The 17876-nt window shown below is 41.2% G+C and overlaps 1 protein-coding gene across 2 annotated transcripts in view; it reads left to right on the top strand.

The window, feature by feature from the left end:
* SYNPR (synaptoporin) overlaps positions 1-1858 on the top strand; it is a 340637-nt gene extending 338779 nt beyond the window's left edge. For both annotated transcript variants that reach the window (XM_003273653.3, XM_003273652.3), the window contains one exon: positions 155-1858. In XM_003273653.3, coding sequence (XP_003273701.1) covers positions 155-412 — 258 coding nt within the window. In that variant the 3' untranslated portion in view covers positions 413-1858. The remainder of the gene's footprint in view (positions 1-154) is intronic.
* The last annotated feature ends 16018 nt before the right edge of the window (positions 1859-17876 follow it).

Below are 17876 nucleotides of genomic sequence, written 5' to 3'. Positions count from 1 at the left end.
AATGAAATACCAGTTCCAAATGGAAAACTTGGAAGAGGACTCAACATTACAGTGAAAAGTGATTCTTTTGTATTGTGAAGGATTTTTCCAAAATTGAAATTTTTCTTAGGTTTTTGTCTAGTCTATCAATTCATTGGCTTTGATTCTCCTTCAGGTCTTTGGATTCTTGAACTTTATTCTCTGGGCTGGAAACATATGGTTTGTTTTCAAGGAGACTGGCTGGCATTCTTCGGGACAGAGATACCTTTCAGATCCAATGGAGAAGCACTCCAGCAGCTATAATCAAGGTGGTTACAACCAAGACAGCTATGGATCAAGTGGTGGGTACAGTCAGCAGGCGAGTTTGGGGCCATCCTCAGATGAGTTTGGCCAACAGCCTACTGGCCCCACTTCCTTTACCAATCAGATTTAACAGAGTAGCATTTGCATTCTTCTGCAGATCGCCTCACCACCTTCCAATTCAGTAGCAGAAGAATTTTTTAAGGGTTTCAATCAATTATTAATGCAGAGAATATTGAATGTAAATCAGAGATCTCTAGTCTTCATTAAGGCAGAATGTCCTGGGTTGTGATAAATGATACTTAGAGATGAAACGACATGAGGAGATATATTATTCATCATAGATGGCTAATTGGAGAGTACCTTGTTATATATACAGATACTTTCATGGTCATTTTGTATGTATGTTAAAGTAGTAGAAGTATTTTGTAGCTTAAAGTCTCTAGTATGTAATATGCATAAAGTAAATCAAATAGCATTGAGTTTTCTTAGCATTTTGATGTGAAAGATGTTATAATAATTTCTAGAAGACAATTTGGTGTATCACAACATGCATGTCTTATTTTTTTTTTAGTTTTAGGTCCTATAGGACTATGAGTCTCTAAGTTATTTGTTTCAGAAAATTATTCTTTTACGTGATAAATCAATGCTCATATGATTTAAGTGCATGAATAAGCATTTTCTCATACAATGAACATTTGAACTGTGTTTACAAAAATTTTCTGGTTTGCACCATGAATTTGTCAAATTGATATTTATAGGAATATATTCACTACTTTGTATACTTTGCAAATTTGTCTCTCTGGCTTTACCCAAGTTCTGAATGCATTGTAGTTAAGATTTGAGTTTTTCTTTTCCCCTATTACTAGACATTTAGTGCTGCATATGATGACTGCCCAATATTTATTCTATTTACCTAGCTAAATATTTGTATTCTTGTAAACTTCTGTGGTGTTTTGTGGCTCTTATCTTGTGGACCATAAATAACATGGCCCAATAACTCTTTGTGTTTATGGAGTGTTGTTTTCTTAGAATAATGGAGATGCAGATGTAGACACCACAGTCAAGATACTGCCTTGCTGAAGTATTTATTTATAAAGAATATTCTGTAGAACCTCTACTACCAGCTACACTTTTAAATCCTGTTTATTTGTAAAGCTAATATGTTCCTCAATGTAATTATTAAAAATTCTCAAGTCACAGCTAAACTTACTAATTCTGTTTTGAGTGTAGCCCATAAATTAAAAATGGCTTCCATATGCCACTCTGTATCCCAAAGAGAGTTCTCATGAAATATTCTCCAGAATGTATTTATTATCAAGAAAATGTCAATCTTCACTTCCTCGTTTTAACTCAGTTGAAACACCAGGACCCAATAGAGAGGGCAAGCTGAGCATCTGTATTTCCAGATAAAAGTTGTTATCGATGTATAAACTCATTGTGTGATTGGTGATGTTGGAAGCATTTTAGCACAAAACAGCCTTGTGTCTTAGATGATATCTGTAACCAGTTTCTGAATCCCTTTGGATAAAACTGTATTGTGATATCTATTTGATGTTAATAAAGTTATTGCATACAATGCTGGCTGGACAGTGGACAATTACAACAGTAGAACCTGGGTAGCTTTAACAATGACAGAAGTCTAAGAGTTAAATGCACAGTGTCTCCAGTCTGTCACCCTGTCCTTGTTTCATGAGCCCAGTGAGGTTCGTTCATTCATTCCACCATTCTAGGACTTCCTATGCACCTGTCACTTTGCATGCCACTGGGAATGCAGTAGTAAAAAGCAAAAACAGGCAGTATGTTAAGAAGCTTACACTCTATTAGGAGAGACAGGCATTAAAATAATCACACCCCAATTATGCTGAGTGCAACAAAGAGAGGCACAGGATTCCACAGGAACATCTGTCAGAGAGGTTTGAACTAGTTAGGGAGAAGTCAAGAAGCTTCAGACCTCAAGACTACACATGGTTTAGCAAGGAAAAGGTGGGAGAGATGCATGTCCCAGGCAGAGAACAGCCTGACAAAGCTCTTTGATGGTAGGAGACAGGATGGATATGTAGGGTTGCCAGAGTTTAATGAACAAGAGGTTTTCCGGGTGTGACTGCTGATGGGGACATGGGTGAAACCTGTCTGAAGGCCTAATCAGGAATTCTGTCTTTATCCTAAAGAAGCTAAGGGAAGGCATTGAAGGATTTTTGAGCAGGGGAAGAATGTGATGAGATTAGCATGTTGAAAGGATCTCAAGGGCTACAGAGTAGAGAGTGGATTAGAGGAGGACAAGCGAGAAAAACATCCTGAGGATAAGGAAACAGGCCTTAACTCCTAGCATCTAGGAGGCTGTAGGCTGGGAGTGGGAGGAGGGGATGTGGTAGGAGTTCTCCCCGCTCCCACCCCGACTCCCAATTCCCCCTTATTTCCTGGGACAATGGCTGGATTTGACCGCTTCCTTCAGCACTGCACAGGAGAAGAAAGTGTCCTCTGCTTTATAAGCTGTCATGAACTCTGCAAAGTGGAGAAATCCTCCTAACCAGCAGTGATTTTTACCAGCCTTAGCAGTTCCAAAGCACTTTGGGCACTGATAAATAGAAAACACTACCTGCCCTGGTTGAGATAGAGACATGCTTCCACGGTCCACCGCAGACTTGCAATAAAGACCTGCTCTAACCCAATGGGGATTTTGCTAAACTGATTTATTCCTTCAGGTTTCAAGAAAAGAGCTGTAGATTTGTTATTTATTTATTTATTTATTTATTTGAGATGGAGTCTCGCTCTGTCGCCCAGGCTGGAGTGCAGTGGCGCAATCTCGGCTCACTGCAAGCTCTGCCTTCCGGGTTCAGGCCATTCTCCTGCCTCAGCCTCCCTAGCAGCTGGGACTACAGGCACTCGCCATCATGCCGTGCTAATTTTTTGTATTTTTAGTAGAGATGGGGTTTCACCGTGTTAGCCAAGATGGTCTCGATCTCCTGACCTCGTTATCCGCCTGCCTCAGCCTCCCAAAGTGCTGGGATTACAGATGTAAGCCATAAAAAGAGAATAGCAGGTGAGTTTGAGTGTATGTATCCAATAAGACTAATTTGGAATCTCAGCTTCAGTGCTCACTAGCTGTGTTTCAGGGTGTGACTTCACCTTCCCGCACCTTTGTTTTTTTTAGGAGGAGGTAAAGCAAAGAAGTTAAATGGGTGGGCCCGGATATCAGACTGTCTGGGTAAGAATCACTCACTGCCATTTCCTCAACTCTCCTTTTTCTTCCTCAAAGCCTTCTTCAAAGCCCTGGGACTTCTCTGAAGCCACAGCATACAGGCAAGTGCAGCCTGGAAATGCAGGAGAGTTAACGCCCCAGGGAGCACCTTCAAACACTGGGGTATATGGGCAGATCAATAAATGCCTTTGGTAAGATACTTAGTATCTCATTCACTTCGTTTCCCCATCTCTACAGTGGGGATAACAGCAATATCTGCCTGGTAGGATTGATGTCAGGATGAGAAAGATAAACCATCTAGCCATGGGATGGAATTAGAACAGCTTCTTGCAGGCAGTAAGCATCCTCTGGGTTTGGGTTTTCCTGAAACCAAGGCTAAGAGAAGAGCTGGATGCAAGGAGTTGATTCCAGGAGTCAGGAGTGACAAAGTGGGGAGAATGAGACAGGAAAGGAGGCAAAGCCAATAAAAGGATGTGTTCATGTTGTTGCTGGTAAGGCAGCAGGAGCTCAGTTTCATCAGGGTCTCTGAGCAGCTCCAGCAACTGTCCATCAAGGAGCAGGAGCTGGAGTGTTCAACCACCACTCCCCGGCCCTTACTGGTTGAGAGTTGCCCAGAACAGTGGTAACTTTTCCATGTTTCCAGGTTACACTTGCCAGGAGACTGAGCAGGCTCCTAGGACTTCAGAGAAACAAGCATTGAGTGCTAACATCTCAAGCAGTGGGCTGGGGGAAAGGGGAGAGGCACTGGCCATTCCTGGGGACAGGGTCCTTGAGGAAAGATAAAGGGGAAGCCCTGGGAGGTGCATGCGTGAGGTGGGGAGGGGGCCACTATCAATACGAACCAGAACAATTCTTCAAGCTATGGCTGAAATTAGAGGCTGACCAAAGGAAAGCAACATTTAGCATGCAAATAACCCAATACAGTGATCAATGAACATTATTATTCTCACTTAGTTTGTAAAAGGGGGCTACAGATAGTCCCACCTCATAGGAACTGAGTTGGTTGTGTGTGGAAGAGGTTTATGAACTGTATACTACCAGGTGTAGTTAGCTTGTTATTGAATGTTGAGGTATAAACCTAATCCACACTCACAAAAACCTGAGTTTTGGGATTTTTTTTAACTTTTATTTAAGGTTCAGGGGTACATGTTCAGGTTCATTATATAGGTAAACTCATGTCATGGAGGTTTGATGTACATATTATTTTGTCACTCAGGTACTAAGCATAGTACCAAATAGGTGTTTTTTCTGATCCTCTCCCTCCCACCCTGCACCCTCCAGGAGACTTCAGTGTCTGCTGTTCCCCTATTTGTGTCCATGTGTTCTTGTTGTTTAGCTCCCACTTATAAGTTCACTTAGGATAATGGCCTCCAGCTCTATCCATGTTGCTGCAAAGTACATGATCTTGTTATTTTTTATGGCTGCATAGTATTCCATGGTGTATATGTACCACATTTTCTTTATCCAGTCTACTGTCGACGGGCATTTAAGCCGATTCCAGGTCTGTGCTATTGTGAATAGTGCTGCAATGAACATATGCATGCATGTGTCTTTGTGATAGAATGATTTATATTCCTTTGGGTATATATGGAATAATGGGGTTGTTGGATCAATTGATAATTCTGTTTTTAGTTTTTTGAGGAATCGCCACACTACTTTCCACAATGGCTGAACTAACTGACACTCCCAACAGCAGTGTATAAGCATTCCCTTCTCTTTTTCTTCCTTCTTTCTTTCTTTCTTTCTTTCTTTCTTTCTTTCTTCTTTCTTTCTTTCCTCTTTCTTTCTCTCTCTCTCTCTCTTTCTTTCTTTCTTTTTTCCTTTCTTTCCTTCTTTCTTTTTTTTTTGAGATAGGATCTGGCTCTACCACCCAGGCTAGAGTGCAGTGGCATGATCTTGGCTCACTGTAACTTCCGCCTCCTGGGCTCAAAGTGATCCCCCCACCTCAGTCTCCTGAGTAGATGGGACTACAGGCTGACACCACGACACCTGGCTAATTTTTTGTATTTTTGGTAGAGATGGGGTTTCACCATGTTGCCCAGGCTGGTCTAAAACTCCTGAGCTTAAGAAATCTGCCCGCCCGGCCTGCCCAAAGGGCTGGGATTACAGGCATGAGCCACCGCTCCCGGCCAGCCTTCCCTTCTTACCAGCATGTGTTATTTCACGACTTTTTAATAATAGCCATTCTGAATGGAGTAAGATGGTATCTCCTTGTGGTTTTTTTGAAGGCTGAGTTTTTATAAGTCAAACTTCTGATTGTACTGAATTGAGCAAAATACAGTACCTGGCATCTTTTGAGCTTACACTCAAGATTGGAAGATTCAAATAGCAGACAAGTAAATTAACCAAACATGTAAGAATGAACTGTGATTAATGTTGTAAGGAAAAGAAACAAGGGACAGAGTGGGAAGGAGTGGCCTAGGGTGGTCAACAAAGGCCTCTCTGAGGAGGGAACATGTAAGTTGGGACTTGAAGAACAGGAAGGAACCAGTCATGTGTAGAATATTTTAGGCAGAAGGGAGAGTACATCCAAGGATCTAATGAAGGGAGACTGCTGGGTGCCTGCAAATGACTCATAAGAGAAAAAAGCTACTAGGGCTGGACATGCAAGGAGTGGGGCGGGAGTTGGGGCTGCAGAGTTTGAAAGAGCCAGGTTATGAAGGCCCTTGGAGGACATGGAAACAGATTTTATTCTAAGAGAAGTGGGAAGCCACTGGGCAAATAAACAGGAAAATGACATGATTTAATTTTCTCTTCAAAGAAATCCCTGTATCAGATTCTTGGCTTTGATATTGTACTATCATAAGACAAGACGTCACCTTTGCAGGAAGCTGGGTGAAGGGTTTGTGGGACTTTGTCCTATTTTTGCAACTTCCTATAAAGGATGATGCTGAGAATGGATTAATGAAGTCATCAATTCATTCAACAGCTATTTATGGAGCACCTGTCATTTGCTAAGCTTTGTTCTAGGTGCTGGGAGAAAAATAAGATAAATTCAAATAGTGATAAATGTTAAAGAGGAAATAAACCAGGACAGCATGACTGAGAGCAATAGGGTTGGAAGAAGATGGGTACAGGATGAGATGCCAGAAGCCTTGGAATGAGGATATGGCAGCCTGAGTTAGGATGGGGGCCCCATTCATGCTCAGCAACAGCTCCAGCTGGTTCTTGGGTCTTAAATATTGGTTTGGGGAAATCTTAAACACTGGCCAAAGAATAATAAATCTTCACTTTATAGAAAGCACTTTGTACTGTTCAAAGTTCATAACATCTATAATTTCACTTGGCGTCTCATCAGCCCAGTGAAAGGGTAAGTGCCATCGTCCCCATTTGAAAAGAAAAAGTGTCCTAAACTGAGTTAACCCAGAAGCCAACTCTCTCTGAGATATTCAAGTACAGGTAGGAGGGTGGGGAAGTGAACCAAAGCAGAGAAGGAAGACAATAAATCTTGGGTTGTGGAGAAGATTATTGCTATGGGCAATGGGGGCTCAATCCTGCTAGAGAATATGAAACCCAGGGCAGAACACCACTCAGCCCAACCAGGGCCAAAAGGAGCTGTGATCTTTACCTGCTTGCTCCTGTCAGTCACTGAATTAGGGCTGCTCTAAAAGAGTGGCAATTCCCCAGCCCTATCGGATCACCCTGTCGATGGGCTAGAGGAGATGGAGAAAGCATGAGGAGCAGTGCAAGTGCTGGCATTTGGGGGTTATTAGGTCAGTACGCATGCAATGGTGAGTCCCAAGAGGATATGGGTGGGCCACCGATAATGTATGTCACGCTGAGGTTTGGCAGTGTTAAATAGCTTGCCAAAAAATCTCTTTTAATCCTAAGAGGTTTTGTTTGTTTGTTTTAACCATTAACTCCTCAGTCTACTTAACACATAAATATGACTTTAACCCCAATATTTCGTGTGATTTTATCTAGACATCTAAAGTAAGATAATTTTTGATAGCAACTATAAACCAATAGCTAACATTTATTGGTTGCTTACAATGTGTCAGCCACTGAGTTAAGCCCTTTGCATTTAACCACAACACTATGCAACAGATACTAGTATTACCCTTATATAACAGTTTAGAAACCCAAAGTATAGAGAAATTAGATAACGATAAAATGCTTGTGAACACCTTCACTAATAAAAATAGTTCTTAGTTACTACCAGGTACTGAGCATCTATTCCACAGAGAACTATGCTACACAATTTTTATCCACTTTCCTATTTAATGCTCACAGGAAATGCAAGATAAATGTATTGTTGCACCAATTGAACAAATGGCAAAACTAAGATTCATAGAGATTAGATAACTTTTTGAAGATCATTGAGCTGGATGTGGGCAGAGCCCAGTGGATGCAGAAATCTAGGTTTCTCTGCATCCAAAGTTCCTTGCTCTAAACCACCTTGCTAGACGACAAAAGTGCTACCACATTACCTACTATGTTTTAAGCTGATGAGCTTTGTCTGTCCCCCTAGGGTGCACTTGGCACAGACCCAGACCATCAGGTGCTTCAGATAATCTTCAATAGTGATGCTGAGTCCCTGATAGTTGGAAGGAATTTGTTTTTTCAGCATCATTTGCCAATATGAATAAAGTCAGACCCAATTCACTGAATAAGTTAATGAAGTCTTTAAGGTGGCTAAAAGTCCAGTAGAACTAAGAATAAGTTCTTAATATGCTTGGCTTAGAGGCTGAGGCTTTGTGGGATTTTAGGACTTAGCTGAATGCTCTTCAGAACCTGTTGGCAGCAAGCACTTTCAAGAACGGCCTGGCTCCTCCAGTCCCAACTGGAACTCACCTCTGTGAATAATACGCCTTGGGTATAAAAAGGCCAAGATGAGAATAGAGTGAACTTTAGCTATTTTCCTGGAACTCCTGTTATTTGTGCAGAAAATATTATGTCTAGTTGAGTATTTCCTTTAAATAAGCAGGTTACCACTATGTGTGCCTTGGCTTATTGAACAAAACCCTTGAAGTTGGTTGTAATAAGTTTAATAGATTTCCTGGTGGCTGAGAAAGAGTTTGCCTTTGAGCCTCTGCTATTTTATTCATATATTGATTGCCTGGCCACTTGGAACTTAAGAGGGTCTAATTGGCTTGTGCTGTGAACAAGACTCACTGGCTCATATCAATTTAAAGTCATCTCCCTACTTACTAGAGACAGTCTCATATAACATGTCACCTGCTGTCATGCCAATTTGGTGAACATAAGAAATGCAAAATACAAACTGAATGTTTTTTCTTATTTCAGATATTTTCCCTCCTTTCCTGTGAAGTGACATTTCTCCCAGATATTTTCTCTTCTGATCTCTTTAGAGAGTTAAGTCTCTTCTGATTGATCTTCACTGTCATATTCCTTCTAGAATTTTGATAGATTCCATAGCTGACACATTGACCTGAGAATTACTGCCCTTTTTAGAAGTCCTTTCTTAATCTTGCCCTCTCGAAGCTCCTAGGCGTTCTATTAAAATTTCACGGTTAGTACCGACACATGATTCCACCGGACTTAGCAGAATGGTACCACATGCATTTCCTAGAAACTGCATTTATCGGCACAGACAATTGCCTCAGATGAGACCTGAGGTCAGTCTTTGTCTTGGGAGTAAGAGCTAGATTGCATCTTTTGCATCAGAAGATGTTGTCATTAGCTTTACAGTGTAAAGTGATCACATACATTTCTAACCACCTGGTATAATCTTCAGCTTAGAATCAGATGGACCTGGATTCAAATTTTGGAACCAGGCTATGTGATCCTGGGAGAGGGCCTCATCATCCCTGGGGCTTAGATTTTTCATGCATATAGTGGGCTTATATCAAGGGGTTGGCAGGGATTTGTCCTGTCTGGAGGTCCTTTTCCCTATCATTTCCAACTTTTAGAAGCTACCTATATTCCTTAGATCATGGTTCTCTTTCTCCATCTTCAAATCCAGCAACAGCAGGCTGAGTTCATCTCAGAGGCGCATCACTCTGGCCTCTTCTTCTGCCTCCCTCTTCCACTTTTAAGGACATTTGTGACCACATTGGGTCCACTTGGATAACCCAGGATAATCTGTCTATTTCAAGGTTGGCTAATTAGCAACCTCAATTCCATCTGTGACCATAATCCTCTCTGTAACATAACATAACCACGCGTTTGGAGGTTAGAATGTGAACATCTTTGGGGAGGCTACTAATCTGCCTACCACATTATCCCACCAGCAAAGGATAAAAATAAAATCCTATAATTATAATACTTTTATATAAATATATAATATAAAAACAAATATAAGTAAATTTATTAGCAGATTTCCCTAAAGTGCTCAGTAGTTAATAATGTTCTTAAACTTGATAGTTGTTCCAATCAATTATATTAACTTTTGTTAGAAAGTAACCCAGTCCATAGCACTTATGTGTGGCAGCAGGTAGCTTTTCAATGATCAAATACTGAGATAAATTTGACATGCTCCCAATCAGGAGCCAATGCTTATCCGATTTCCTGCTGAAGAGCTCTAGTAAATGAAAATGTACTGTGTACAGATGGGATCCTTGAGGTGCCATACAGTTATTCAGTGTAGCACACGGCTGGAAAAACAGCAGATAAACGGGACACAATTCTTGCCTCAGCGTTTTTATAGTCCAATGGGAGAGATTAAGTATAGACCCAAAATTACATTATGTATTCATTTGTTTAGTTGTCCTTTCTATCTCTCCCACTCGAATATAAATTCCATCAAGGGCTGAGACTTGACTGGATTGTGCATGCCTGTATCCCCAGCACTTGGAAGAGTGCCTGAAATAGACTAGGCACTCAAATATTTGTTGAATGAATACAGTATGATACATTATACCAGCTATTATTAGAGGTTGTTCATAAAATATGCAAACTATTGCAAGATAGAGTATGTAACATTGACTAGCCAGAAAGAAAAGAGTCTGAACTTTCCTTTGGAAAGTTTCCAGCATGTTTATAAATAGTGCTCACTGTGTGCCCACACAGAAAGGGCTTCCTACACTGTAGGGCCTGCAAACCTTGCCCCTTATTGGTTCATTTCCAGTTCACTGTTTCTTGTTGCCCTGTTTGCAAACTGCAGCATCTCCAGATCATAACACCGGGATCACGTGAAGTTCACACCTGTGCATACCATGTTGAGGATTATCCACTGCACCCACCCTCTCCTTCTGCAACCCTGCTGCCCCCAGTAAGTAAGAAATATGCTAATTTGATAGTGATACCCTATGAAGGATATAAAACAGAGTGATGTAATCAAGAATGTCTGGAGGGGTAAGAATTTGCACAAGCTACAAATGATCACACAAAGATTAGCCAAAGTGCTAGGGTTATCTCTTACAAGGAGAGGCACTGTTAACAACAATTATAATTAAACTATTACATAATAATAACAATAAATACATTTTGAATGTGCCCCAGTACACACAAGGAACTACATTCAAAGTTTTGCAAAACAAATGTTATGTTTACCACATCGGACCCACTCTTTCTACTTTATTCAATTCTGTTCCATCCCATTGTTTGTTTGTTTGTTTGTTTGAGATGGAGTCTCACTCACTCTGTTGGCCAGGCTATAGTGCTGTGGTGCAATCTCGGCCCACTGCAACCTCCACCTCCCGGGTTCAAGGGATTCCCCTGCTTCAGCCTCCCAAATAGCCAGGATTACAGGCATGTCCCATCCCACACGGCTATTTTTTGTACTTTTAGTAGAGATGGGGTTTCACCATGTTGGCCAGGCTGGTCTCAAACTCCTGACTTCAAGTGATCTGCCAGCCTCAGCCTCCCAAAGTGCTGGAATTACAGGCATGAGCCACTGCGGCCCACCGCATCCCATTGTATTTCATTTGTTTTGCATGCTGATGTTCACTCTCCCGACTGATTCATATACATGAAGGGGCCACTAGTGATTTGACCCATTAGGGATACCAGCTCTCCGTGACACACACAGAGTTTTTGACACCAGATAAGGGATACAGTTTAGCAGATAAAGGCAAAGCTTAGACAGTAGAAGAAAGTTCTTACCCTTTTTCTACCAGTCCTCCCTGCCATCACTTCTTTCTTCCAAAATGCACTGCAGGATCCAACAGAGTCTTCATTTGTTGGGAAAGAAAGAATAAATGGAAAGCATGTTTTATTGCCATAACCTCAAAAGGGATTTCTGGGTTCCAAAAGAGATGAAGGCAGGCTAGGTTTATTCTAGCAAAGGGTTCATGAACTCACTCAAAATCCTTTTCTTCCAATTTGGAGTTGTTTGTGGGGAACAGAGAATCCCAAAAGCCTCTTTCATGGAAAAGGGAAGAAGAGGCTGTCAACTAAGCCACTGAAGCCAGGCAAACGAGCACTCCCGGCATATGAGAAATGGCAGCCCTCCTCCAATCAAGGACTTCCTGGAGATAGACCTTATTAGTGCTCCTGCACCACAGCCAGCCTGAGACAAATGAGGGCAGCTCAGTAGGTACTCTCTTGTGGGGCTTCACTCTCCTTCACAAGATAGTCATTTGTTTTGGCAACTTGGAGACTTTCCTTTACATTCTCCTCATTTCTTGAAGAAACTAATATAATCTGAGACCTTCCTCTTCTAACTGATGCTCCCAGACTGCACCCAGAATTGCTCTCCATTTCTTATAGATCTTTCTGGAGATGGCCCATGAAGATGTAAGTACATATATAATTTGTGAATTCTCAACTGGAGGCAAAATCAACTCCAAAACAGTGAAAATTGGTTCAGATGAAGGAGAGCAGAAAAATCTTACTCTTCCTGTATAAAGCAATACATAAACACATATCTTGTATATCTGTGATACTAAAATTTTGGGGGGAGGCCATAGGGAAAAAAATATCTTGAAAGGCTCCTTAGAGAAGGTATTAACAAAAAATCGGTTGAGAAACACTGATATAATCCCACTTTTTAATATACCTACATGGTAGCTCACTGTCTTGGGTATACATTGTTCCAGGAAGCAGTATGAGGGGAGGGTGAGAACTTAGGTTGGGCTTCAAACCCGGTTTGAATCCTGGCTCCACCACCTATGAATTACAGGAAGTTGACCAAGTTCCTGAATGTATTTTAGTTTACTCAACTATTAAATGGGTATAATAATTATAGCTACTTCCTAGAGAAACTGTGAATATGAAGTTAATACCTAGAAAGCTCTTAGAATAGCACCTAGCACTGGTAGACACCCTATAGGTGTTTTCAACATTATGATTTTTCACTTAGTTATAGCTCTTAGAGATGTTCCTTTTGACGACTACACAGTATTCCCTTGTGTGTGTGTGCATGTGTGTGTGTGTGTGTGTGTGTATATATATATACACCATAATTTATTTAGACCAAAAATCAGCAAATTATGGCCCCAAAGCCAAATCCAGTCAGCCACCTGTTTTTGTAAATGAAGCTTTCTTGGAACACAGCCATGACCATTTGTTTTCATATTATCAATGGCTGTTTTTGCGCTACAATGACAAAGACTGTGTGGCTTGCAAAGCCTAAATTAGCTACTGTCTGACTCTTCATAGAAAGTTTGCTGGCCCTTGGTTCAGCGAATCCTCTGTTAAAAGGCACCAAGACTGTCAGATCAATCTTCCGCTACAGCAAATATCATAGCAGTTACTATTCTAGAACACACATCTTTGCACACATTAACAAATATATTCTAAAGACAAATTCTTAGGACTGGCTTTCTTGGGCCAAATTTAAGATACATGTATTCTTAACTGTGATAGATATTGCTAATTGTCTGCTATAAACCGAATTATATTTCCCCAAAATCCATATGTCAAGGCCCTAACCCTCAATGTGACTGTGTTTTGCAGGTAGGCCCTTAAGGAGGTAATTAAGATGAAATGAAGATATAAAAGTGGATCCCTAATCTAATAGGACTGGCCCCTATAAGAAGAGAAAGAGACTCCGGAGACCTCTTTCTCTCTACCCTGAGCAAAGAGGAAAAGCCATATGAGGACACAGCAAGAAGGTAGCTGTCTGCAAGCTAAGAAGAGAGACGTCACCAGGAACCAAATTTACTGGCACCTTGATCTTGGACTTTCAGCTTCCAGAACTGTGAGAAAATAAATTTCTATTGGTTAAGTGACCCAGCCTGTGGTATTTTGTTACAGCAGCCCAAGCAGACTAACATACCTTCTTTAGAGTTTTACCAATTACTCTCCTACCAGCAGCAGTGTACAGGCATACCTCTTTACCCATTCCTTTGCTGAATTATTATCTAATTTTTTTTTGTTTTTGCCAGTCTGATAGGTGAAAAAACTATGATAGCCTTATTGTTTAAATGCATTTATCTCATGAGATTGAGCATGATTTTGTATTTTAGTAAACTCCTTTATTTAAAAATAAACAGATCCAACAATGCCTTGCAACAAATTGTGTGAGCTATGTAACATTATCCCTGTTTTACATATGAGGAAACTGAGGCACAGAGAAGGTAAGTAAACCTGGCAAAAATGAGAGACATGGTAGCATTGTGGTTAAGAAAACTGACCTTGGAGTCAGACTCCTTGGGTTTGCATCACAACTCCACCCCAGGTATTAGCTGTGTGTTCTTGGGAAAGTATTTAACCTCTCTGTGCCTCAGTTTCCTTTTTTTAATGAGAATAATAATAGTACTCATCCTATAGTGTGATTTGGGAAAATAAAGGAGGGCTTTGATGATACCAGTTTTAAGTGGTGAAGCCACATTTTGAATCTTTTTTCTGATCCACGTAGAAGCTCTTAAACATTGCTGTTTCCCCTAGTGGCAATGTATGATTGTTAGACATTTTCTATTCCCTGGATGAATGCTATGTCTTTCCTCATTCTTGGAGGCTTTGAGGAAGTATGCCAACTCTGTCCATTGTTGCGAACATACAGGATACAGAACAATGGCCCCCACGCCTGAGCATGTCTCCACTTGCTTAGTCATAACTCTTCAGAAATTTTGGAACATCAAACCATTCAGGGTAAGGACTGCCAAGGAAACATGAAAACTATGTAATCCTTCAAGTGTTTCAGATTATTCCCATCTGAAATAACACACACAGTACAGAAATAGATTTTAGAAAGATGCATACAAAATAGTTTTTTAAAAAATGTTTTGTGTCTACATATAAATATATTGCCTGAGTCCACTTTTTGAAAGGAGCCGGCTCTCACAGAACAGCACCTCAGCCAATTAAAAATCAATCAACTCATGTTTGTTGAGCACCTACGTGCTCAATACTATATACCTATTACCCCAAATACAGCAATGGATAAAGTGGACACATTCTACATCCATATAGAACTTTAAATCTAGTGCAGTACTGTTCAATAGAAATTTCTACAATTATAAAAATGTTCAAGACTTCCACTGTCCAGTATGGTAGACACTAGCCACAGGTAGCTATTAACTAGTTGAAATGTGGTCAGTAGGACTAAGGAGGTGGATTTTTTACTTTAGTTAATTTAAATCGAAATTTAAATTGCCACATATACTAGTGGGTACCCTATTGAGCAGCATAGCTCTAATGGGTGAACTTAAATTTTGGGCACGTTTTCAAGAGTTGAGAAAGAATGTCACTGAGTCCACAGGAGGTATTCACTTAACACTAGGGAAAGTAAATTGCCGTGTTCTAGCGCCCCTGGAAATGTTACCTGGTAGCCCAGTGTCTTGGTTTACTGACTTCAGCAAAGCTAGAACTAGCTCTATACTGCCCAGCTGAGAAAGCACAGAATGGTATGAAAGCAACCCCTTTATCGATAGCGCAGAGGTTGCCAATCATCAGTCTCACCCAGCTCACAGATGTGTTTCATCTGGCCCAGTGTTTTAAAATTATTTTAAATCAAGGGTCAACATTCAAATTTGAAGTGATTTTATATTTCTGACTTCTGTAGAAGACTCAGAAGTCCCAACATCTTTCTCCCTGGCAGTAGTTGGCTGAAGTTGAGGTTTCTGGTCTTGTCAGAGGAAGCGTATACTCTCCAGGCTGATGAAGGTGCCACCATTCCCTATAGTCTTCCCTCAAGCCACCTTCATTCATTCACCCCATGCAAGCTTGGCCCCAGAAGCCATGTGAGCTTGTAGTCACTGCTTTAAGGCTTTGTTGCATCTCCAGCCACTTCCCTGGACGTTACCAGATGCATGTACACATGCACACACACGTGCCAGTCACATCTTGCACTTCTGCACCTCTGTGCCTTTGTAAATGCTGTTCTTCTTACCTGGAATGCTTTTTTCTGTCTGGTTAAAAGGCTCTCCTCCACAAAACCACCTGGACCTCCCCAGGAAACTGCTTGTCCTTGTATATGCACTTAGAATATTACCAACTCTTCTGTCACCTTTTATTTTTCTCACTCCTGGACTCCAGAAGAAGAAGTATCTTATTCACCTTAATATCCCTGAATCCTAGCACAGGGTCTGGTGAATGAATTCTGAGTGAATGAATTCTGACATCTCTGTCTCCAGCCCAGGCCTTCTATATGGATCAGGAGAAACCATCAAGAGGTTTTATTCAGCTGCCTCCTGGGTGTTTCCGTGAAAATCCCTGCAGCCATTCTGTCTGCACTTGCCTGCTGTCTTCCTCCTCTTTGCCTTTCCATCTCTCAGCAAGCCTATTACCCCTCCTGTTGCCTCAACTTGTATAAGTCACAGAGAACCTCTAACAATTCCATAATTAAGTTACCTAACCCAACAACCTAGAGGTCATTTTAGTTTCTTCTTCTCCCATACCCTGCCTGTCCCCTTATTCTCCCTCAGTCTCCAGCCATCCCTGGTACAAATGCCTTATTTCTGATGCTCATCACAGGTCAACTATTTTAGCAGTCTGCAACCTAATTCCCTACCTGTTCCCATACCACCCTGATCCTTCCTTCACTGTAATCCATTCTCCACTTTCTAAACACATCTACAATACTTCTACAACTCTCCATTGCCCTCAGGATAAATGCAAGTCTCCCAAGCATGACAGAGAAAGTCACCCCTCAGTTTCTCAGTGACTCTGCTACAGCCCCAGTGGCCTCCTTTCCATGCCTCAAAACTTTGCACATGCCATTCTCTATGCCTAGAATGCTCTTCCCCCAGCACTTCACATGGCTGACTCTTCCATGGTTCAGGACTTAGCTGAAATGTAATCAGAAAGGCCCTCCCTGATCCCTCAACCTAAAGTGGCTCCCTGTCTAAACATGTCAACCCATGCTACTCCATCCATGATGTGTCAGATTCTGTCATCAAAGTCAGTAATGTCCATGTTTGTTTACATGTCTGTCTCCCCACTAAAATGGAAACATCATGAAGGCGGGGACCTACTTGTAGCCCCAAGGCCTTGGCACAGTGCCTGGCACAAAATTGGCCCTTAACCTGTGTTGGTTTGAATGCCAAATGATGACTGACTCTGGTAATGAAGACAGGAAGGAAGGAAGGAAGGAAGGATGGAGGGAGGGAAGGAGGGAGAGTGGGAGGGAGGGAAGGAATGAAGGAAGGAAAGAAGAAGGGAGGGAGGGAAGGAAGGAAGGAAGGAAGGAAAGAAGAAGGGAGGGAGAGAGGGAAGGAAGGAAGGAAGGAAAGAAGGAAGGAAGAAAGGAAGGAAGGAAAGAAGAAGGGAGGGAGAGAGGGAGGGAAGGAAGGAAGGAAGGAAGGAAGGAGGGAAGGAAGGAAACAGATGTATGCATGAATGTAATAAAAAGCAAAGACTTATTCTAACTCATACACCTATGAAGAAATTTTTCCAAAGTGTGTTCCAGTGCATGCCTCCCAAAAGTAACACCTGTTCCAAATTAGGCATTTGAAAAGAAATCTCAGAGCTTATAAAGAGACGGGAATTCCTGCTGATCAACAGTGTCAATGATAGTCAGGTAGAAGTATCTGAGGTATCAATTAATTCTTATTTGGGTGTTATTTTTAGGTACCCTGTGTCCCCAGAAACCTACAAAGGGCTTAGCAACTTAAAATTGTGGTGGAATTTGAACAGGTAGACGAGTCATGTAACAATTTATTATGACGACAAGTGCTGAGGAGTTCAAGGGAACTTACTGATGCCTGCTTTCCTAAGTCAGATCTCAGGAGAGCGTATTTTGTTAGGGAAATTAGAATCCCCCAAATAGATTCTTGGGTGTATTAATATCTCTGTTGGGCTCAAGATTGGCTATTTTGGTTTACAATTAGTTTATCTCTACTTGTATCTGTCCGATTTCAAATACACCACAAGGAAGACATATTGCCAGCTGTTTTGAGTTTTAAAAGGACAATTTCATCAACACAGTATCTATTTTTTAAACCCCATATGCACATTATGGCAGAAATGAGTTCCAAAATAGAGTGAAACAAAAGCTCTAAAAAAATAAATCTTGCTGGTATTCTGGAATCCAAATCTCTCCAGGTTAAATCACATTCTCTTCAACACAGTAGCACCAATAAAAACTTATAGCATATTGTATTTTACT

This window comes from Nomascus leucogenys, chromosome 21 (genome assembly GCF_006542625.1).
Source record: "Nomascus leucogenys isolate Asia chromosome 21, Asia_NLE_v1, whole genome shotgun sequence".
In the NCBI taxonomy this organism is placed as follows: Eukaryota; Metazoa; Chordata; class Mammalia; order Primates; family Hylobatidae; genus Nomascus; species Nomascus leucogenys.
Note: the sequence above shows the minus strand (reverse complement) of the source record. Positions and strands in the feature narration are given on the sequence as shown.